The sequence below is a fragment of the Penaeus chinensis genome, chromosome 1, assembly GCF_019202785.1.
Source record: "Penaeus chinensis breed Huanghai No. 1 chromosome 1, ASM1920278v2, whole genome shotgun sequence".
Classification (NCBI taxonomy): Eukaryota; Metazoa; Arthropoda; class Malacostraca; order Decapoda; family Penaeidae; genus Penaeus; species Penaeus chinensis.
In genome coordinates this window covers 19,205,520-19,213,019 of record NC_061819.1, presented here as the reverse complement: position 1 = coordinate 19,213,019, position 7,500 = coordinate 19,205,520, and the positions used below count along the sequence as shown (strand labels likewise).

At 43.9% G+C, this 7,500-nt stretch overlaps 1 protein-coding gene across 1 annotated transcript in view; it reads left to right on the top strand.

Annotated features, from left to right (window-relative positions):
* Positions 1–7,500, top strand: part of LOC125033706 (chromodomain-helicase-DNA-binding protein 7-like) — an 80,510-nt gene that overhangs the window by 22,976 nt on the left and 50,034 nt on the right. Inside the window, exon 2 of the mRNA XM_047625444.1 lies at positions 1–2,294. This exon is cut by the window's left edge and continues 1,189 nt beyond it. Within this exon, the coding sequence (XP_047481400.1) occupies positions 1–2,294 (2,294 nt within the window). The remainder of the gene's footprint in view (positions 2,295–7,500) is intronic.

The following is a 7,500-nucleotide window of genomic DNA, read 5'->3' as shown; positions in this document are numbered from 1 at the left end:
CCAGCCTACAGCAACTTGAAAGTATGGTGAAGCCTGGTAGCGTTGCTGGAAGAAACACACCTACCAGCCAGCGATGCACTACCCCTAATCAGCCTATGCCATCACCTGGTCTGTATGCTGGCTCCTCTGGAGTACCTAGTCCGTTGGGCACCCGACCACCCATGTCTCCAGGCATGGTTAGTAGACCTTCTATGGGTACTCCAATGAGTCCAGGTCTAGGGCCTGGGTCAGTCCGACCTCCCATGTCTCCACAGCAGTGGCAGCAGGCTCGGCCAATGGCCCAACAAAGTTACATGCAACAGAGCAGCTATATGCAAGGAGGCAGTATGGCAGGGCCAAGGCCTCCTATTACCCAACAACAGTCGCCTATACCAACGCCTCAAGGACAGGACTCTGCAATGCCTGACAGTATTTCTAATGTTAGTGATGGTAGTTTGACTCCGAACAGTAGTACATCAAGTGTGTGTGTGTCTCAGAGTAATGGACCAGTGTCAACTCCAAGTGTCAATACCAGTATAGTGAATAGTGCAGTAAGTAGTTTAGCAAACAGTGAATCTTTGAGTGAGTGTGTTCAGGTGCAAGCCTCTTCTAGCCCAACTACGACTTTAACTACATCAACAGTAAATGGACCTACACTGACAACTTCAGCCATTCAACAACACCAAGCTTCAGCACCCACCAACGTGCCTACCACTTCCACCAACCCTGGAAGTTTGCCAACAAGTGCTGTGAATCAGAATGGTATGATGCCTAGTTTAGTAGCCACAAATGGTATGCCACCAAGCACGGTCACACCAAACGGGATGCCTCCAAGTAGTATGCCAAATGCGTCGGGGCCTGGAATCATGACATCAACAGGCATGCCTCCTCGTGGTCCCCAAGGGCCAGGTATGATGAGATTTCCAGGTCCTCAGGGCCCTCACGGACCATACCAGCAAGTAATGGGGCAGCAAGGATATAGAGTTGTTGGTCCAGTGTCCTATGGACCACAAGGACAGATGTCCCCAGGGCAGAGACTACCGGGTCAGATGCCACCAGGACCTGGTCAGATGCCTCAGGCACCGGGGCAGAGGCCACAAGGACCAGGGCAAATGCCGGGAGGTCCTGGACAGATGCATCCAGGTCCTGGCCAAATGCCACCAGGAGGGCCAGGCCATATGCCACCAGGACATATGCCTCCAGGAGGTCCTGGACAGAGCACTAACCAAATGTCAACACCTGGCCAAGTATCTGGAAAAGGACCCGGCCAGATGGCTCCTGGAGGCCCATGTCAGAAACCCCCAGGTGGCCCAGGACAGATGCCTCCAACAGGGCCAGGCCAAATGCAAACAGGAAGCCCAGGACAGATGCCACCAGGTGGACCAGGGCAGATGCCACCGGGTGGACCAGGACAGATGCCACCGGGTGGACCAGTACAGATGCAACCAGGTGGACCAGTACAGATGCAACCAGGTGGACCAGGGCAGATGCAACCAGGTGGACCCGGGCAGATGCAACCTGGCGGACCCGGGCAGATGCAACCTGGCGGACCCGGGCAGATGCAACCTGGCGGACCCGGGCAGATGCAACCTGGCGGACCCGGGCAGATGCAACCTGGCGGACCCGGGCAGATGCCTCCTGGAGGCCCAGGACAAATGCAACCTGTTGGTCCAGGACAAATGCCTCCCGGTGGCCCAGGACAGATGCAACCCAGTGGTCCAGGACAGATGCCTCCAGGAGGTCCAGGTCAGATGCCTCCAGGAGGTCCAGGACAGATGCCTCCAGGAGGTCCAGGACAAATGCCTCCAGGAGGTCCAGGACAAATGCCTCCAGGAGGTCCAGGACAAATGCCTCCAGGAGGTCCAGGACAAATGCCTCCAGGAGGTCCAGGACAAATGCCTCCAGGAGGTCCAGGACAAATGCCTCCTGGTGTTCCAGGCCAAATGCCACATGGAGCGCCTAGTCAGATGATGCCAGGAGGGCAATTGCCAACCGGTGTGGCGGCACAGATGCCCCCAGGTTCACAAAACCAAGTCCCACCAGGACAGATTCCAACAACACAGATGGGACCCATGGGGCAAATGGGACCAGGGATGCATCCTCAGGCATCTGTAGGTCCTGGCATGGGACCTGGTCCCCAGATGGGACCCGGTCCCCAAATGGGACCCGGTATGGCACCGGGACCAATGGGTATGCCTCCGCAAGGTCCTCATTCTATGCAACCCCAGATGAATTTTGCTTTTGAGATTCAGCAGTGCCAGCAGCAGCTGCAGCAACTATACAAAATGCCACAGAACGTGCAAACACAACAGAAGGTAAGCATTACATGAAAACTTGTATATTTCTTTTACTTTCTCCCATGAAATTAGATTGACATCTCTCTAGTGTATTTTGGTAAGATTAGCTACATAACCAATTATCAGGAAATGAATGAACCTTACTCTAGTATTACACATTAGATGATTTTGTGTTCCCCGGATGTATCCATTAAGATGTGTATGCTCAAATCTGCATCAAGAGATTTTCTTTTTGTATAAGTATTAGTCATCCACCGCTCGTTTTATAGTTTTCTAAGAATCCCGGTGAAAATGCTGCTGTATCAGTTCATATTATTATACACCATAACAACTAGATTATATTAGGAAATAGAAGACCAATATGCAGTTTCAGGTTTGAATACCATATGTAGAGGCATTTGATGTACTAAACAGTTTGTGGCGTAGTCGCATGGAAACGATTGTCGTCATCTGATTTTGCACTATATGTGCCTCATGCATAAGTTACAGGGAAAGTTGGCTATCCACCACACATAGTGTAATATTAATTTACACGAGTGTTTTTAATTCTACCCAGATCTTGAGTTTTTGGCAGTAAGGTTCTTTGGTTGAAAATAGACACCGCTTGCCATGCAATCAGGTTTATGGTCTTCAGAAAATCAAAAGTTAATCGAGTATAGTCATGTGGATTTAGCACCTTCAGGGCGTGTGCCATGTATTAGAACATGCGTCAGTGAGGACACAGAGCAAACTTTACCAATATTTTCACAAGATGCTAAAAAGTGATTGTGATATTTTCAAGTCGTACAGTATGGATTTAATGTATAGTGTCCAATTATACAATCGTTTTTGTACGACTTGAATTTGAGTATTGTTTTGTGCAATGATGCGCCGCATCTCCATCAATTAGTAAGACGGCTCATTATGAATGGGTTAATGAGGGTGTACTTATGAATAAGAATCATCTATAAAACAAGCAACGTTGAGCACTTAACGCAAATTTATTTTTAAAAAATAAATAAATTAATTAAGTTCATCCTCAAAATATCAAACAAACACACAGCGGCAAGCGAGGACTCAGGAAGAACATTTGGATGCGATTGACTGTAGGCTATGACTGAGCGTAGTGGGGGGGGGGGGGGGGGGTGGACGCGCACTCCTTTCTGTGGCGCTGGGATCACAACCAATTAGTATGTCGATTACAATGGATCGAGTTTAGGTTTTCTTACAGAAGAAATTTTCAAGATCGTGTTATTGTATCAGTTTTATATTAATCGTTTAGTAGAAGTACATGTATTGCTACTGATACCATCAGTTAATACTAACTGTATAATAGTACTAGTGATTGTAGCTGTTCTCTTCTTAATATAAAGCTGATTGATGATAGCACTGCCTAAGAAGAACTTGAGTGAAGAATAATTGTAGCATCAAGTAAGAATCGGCCCAGGAGGCACGAGTTAATTTCTTGTTCAGAAGAGAATGTGTTCATATTAAACTGAGATATAGATGATAAGCTTACATAATCAATATCATTACCATGATTATTGTTGTAATGATCATGATTTACCATCACATTTATCGAGAAATCTTCTTACTAAATGGAAATGTCTAGTAAATAAATCTTCCTTTGCACCGTATTGTTGCCTGACAAAAGACAGTGCGGACGAAGGAAACGCGGGAAGTGTTGTCTAAATCCCCGTCGAAAGTGATCAGTGTCAGCGCCAGCTCTGCACTTTGCGTGCCGCTCCTTCGTAATCGCACCTGTTGAAGCTCTTATTAGAGTCCGTGTGAATGATGAAACGCGCCGACTTTGTGCGCTTTTATCACCCAGTTTTGTTTTCATTTCAACTTTCCGGGTGTTGGGGCAGAATTCGTTAAAATAATGTATGCGCGTAATACAAGAAATTTGTGAATTGTTCGTTTTAATTTTAGGTAAAAAATGTCATCGTAGGTAGTACCGTTATGTAATTTTCAGCGTATGTGATGATAACACATTTATTTTATTTGTGTTTTGGTTAAGAGACCGAAGTATTAAAAAAAAAAAAGAAAAAAAAAATAATAATGCAGTCTTCCCGATGAATGGGAGCAACTGGCCACAAGCAGCTGTTTGTGTGTTGGCATTTGCTGAGTAATGGCTTGCTTGTCAGAACGTAAGCGTTGGCCTGTTGATGTTGGTTCTGGCGTGCTCTCGCCATATAACAGCTTTTTGATCGATATAGATTTTGAATTATGACTCGTGTTACATTTCATATGGGGCCTCGTTTTTTATAGTATATAGAACATTTATTTTGTAATTGCACAAGGAAAATCACCCATAATATGTGCATTCGTGTTTTTAAAGAAACTTGAAACGGTCGAAACTGAATATGCTATTGGTTGTAGCAAGAGCTTTCGGAAAGTAATTTTACTGCAAACCTGGAGGTTGAATTCTCGTCACAGGTAGGGAAAACTGGAGTACGCTTGACATTTCGTTGTGTTTTGTATTAACCTCATTGCATAATCTCCAATTAAGATAATTAAGATTCCTACTGCTATGCTCAATCGGAATTAGATGAGGATTGCGTAAGGCCCACATCTAAAGTAAACCCATAGTTAGAGCTCTGTGTACTGTTTTGTGCATTAATTTTCATAATAGTCGCCATCATATTTGCCGACTGTTCTCGAGGTAATGGCGGAATGGGGGAAATAATGTGAGAGGTACTATGGGACCATGCAGGCATTCCCGAAGAAAGTTTTCCTTGCAGTATCTTTTAATATGAATGATTTTCAGTGAAGGTATGTGGCGCGTTAACGTGTGAGATGTCGGTTTAAGAATTTGATTTATTACAGTTATGCCTAATTTAAAAAAGAAATGCTTGTGTAACGAATTAAGTGGATTACAAGTCCAAAAAGATAGGGTAGGGAACTTCCCAGTACGTCTTTGAGAAGCTCTGTAAAATAAACTGAAATTTAATGGATTATCCATTAAGCCTTAGGTTATAGTTTTAAGTTTCTTTTATTTCTGGGCGCACGCTCATAGAGACCGGATAACTTTTAAAAGAGAGTGTAGTTGTAAGTGAGGGTTTATGTATGTAGAGCTATGCAATTGAACATGTATCCAGATATATAGAGACATTAGTATTGGTGTTATTCTGGATGGAGATGATGTTAGATACCGTTGTTCGATGGGGAAATATCGAAGGTTGTTTTAAGAAAAGCATTTAATTTTTAGTTTTGTGTCGTTCTTCTCGCGTGTGTAGCAATGCGCATCCTAAGTTTTTCATTTAGAAGAACGTGAAATCAGCTTTTCTTTTTTTGTTGTTGCTCGCTAAGAATCCGATTTTGAAGGAGGGCAAACTTCCAAGCTTGTGTTGAACTAAGCTTGTAGGATACTCTTCATGATATACAATGTGTGCGCGTGTGTGGGGTCTGGCTCGGGTGGGATGGTCCCTTGTGCATTCATTCATACATCCGCGCATTGCAAACGCGTTGTGTAATTATCGATCGCTATTATAACGGTAATCCTTATCGGAGCCGAAGGGTTTTGACGGGATTTTACAATGGCTGCGTGGCGAGGGTGAAGGGTGAGCCCGTTTGTGCCAGGTGGGCTGAGTGGAGAGTGGCTGTTCCCCTCTGCAGCCACCCCACCCTCCTCTCTTCCCGCCAGCTGGTCGTTTACGTTGACAGTATGTGTGTGTGTGTGTCTGTGTATACGCGCGCGAGTTGTTGGGCCCACTATATAGTAATACGCAAATGATAGAAGTGTGCGGGCGGCAAACGACACGTTAGTGGTTGTGGTTTCATGTGGCTGGAACGTTATACGCTAGGATCGAGATGTGCCAGCTCTAACGTGCATCAGTTTTGAACACACGTTCCTTATTTCTGTCGTGGTTATACCATTTATTGAACCCGTATTGTGTCTCGCACAAACGCTACGATTGATGCGAGTACTGCTTCGAGCGTCCATGAACCGAGTGCGACTTAGTCAAGGTCAGAAGTGGCTGTCTGATGACCCCTGGGAAAGCGCCTTTTCCACGCGATGACCAACACACGCACTGTAAGTATTTCGGGCGAATTTTGAAAATCAAATTTAAATACTTCTAGGTTCAGGATACATGCCACTTGCAAATTAGTTTTTTTTTTTATCATAGCAAACCAGCGCGAAATCATTTTATGATTCGTAAATTTAGCATAGGTAGTTCCGATTTATTTACGTACTAGGTATGGTGTTCTTGAAAGTTTACTCCTGTGTCAAGATGAAGATCACTTATCTTATCAGGAAAAGTTGTGCTTGTTGTGCTAGCGTGAGGCTGGTACAGATTAAATAGAGCATGTATTTGTGGAGAAGGATTATCCAGTACTGATACGCGATGTATCTTTATTGTTGAATAGGAATACTGTAGATTAGACCTGTTCTTTTCAATAGATGAAGTAATGACTATGAACGGTGTACAAAAGATATTTGTGATGCATTTGGGGGTTTCAAAATATTATGCTCCTCACACGTGTGTGCGGGTTTTATGTACCACGTTAACATTTCTATAGAGTTTACAAGAGTCCTTGGCGATGGTTTTAATTAGCGATATGCCATTGTGTTATGTATCGTATTTTTATCCTTTCATTAAGTAGGATTGACACATATGAAAAGCGCAAAAGGTTGTGAATATGAAATGGGTCTCGCCAGTGGGAGTGTTTGTAAATAAAAAGATAAAATAAAAAAACAGCATTGGGACAAAACATTTTCAGTTTTTCTTTTTCTTTCTTTCTTCTTTATTTTTTACACGGTTAAGTTAGGTAATTGGCGGAAAGGGATTTTATATAAGCTTTTATTATATGCCCTTTAATCCTGTGTCATATTGTCATGGGTTCGATTGAAGTTAGCAGGCAAATAGCTTGGTTTAGGATTTATATAGCTAATGGAGGGACTGGTTATTCTTGTCATAATAAGGAAGCCGCTCCTGAATCACGTTTGCGATTCCGTTATAAGTAAGTGGAGCGATGAGTGTCGGGTTTCAGAGTTTTGTGTTTCCCTAGTGCAGGTTCCAGGAAGAGGCTCTCGGAGGGCGGAAACTTTGAAAAGAATGAAATGTTCTGAATGCTTTTACAATCGTGTGTCTTTGTGTTGTATTGTATGAGAGGGAGGTTAGTAACAGTTTTGAAACATCTAAGGGTCGTTGTGTAACATGCATAGTGGATTTGAATTAGTATCAGGACTAGGGTATTTTCCTTGTTCCTTTTTTGAAGCCAAATCCTGTAGATTTAGATT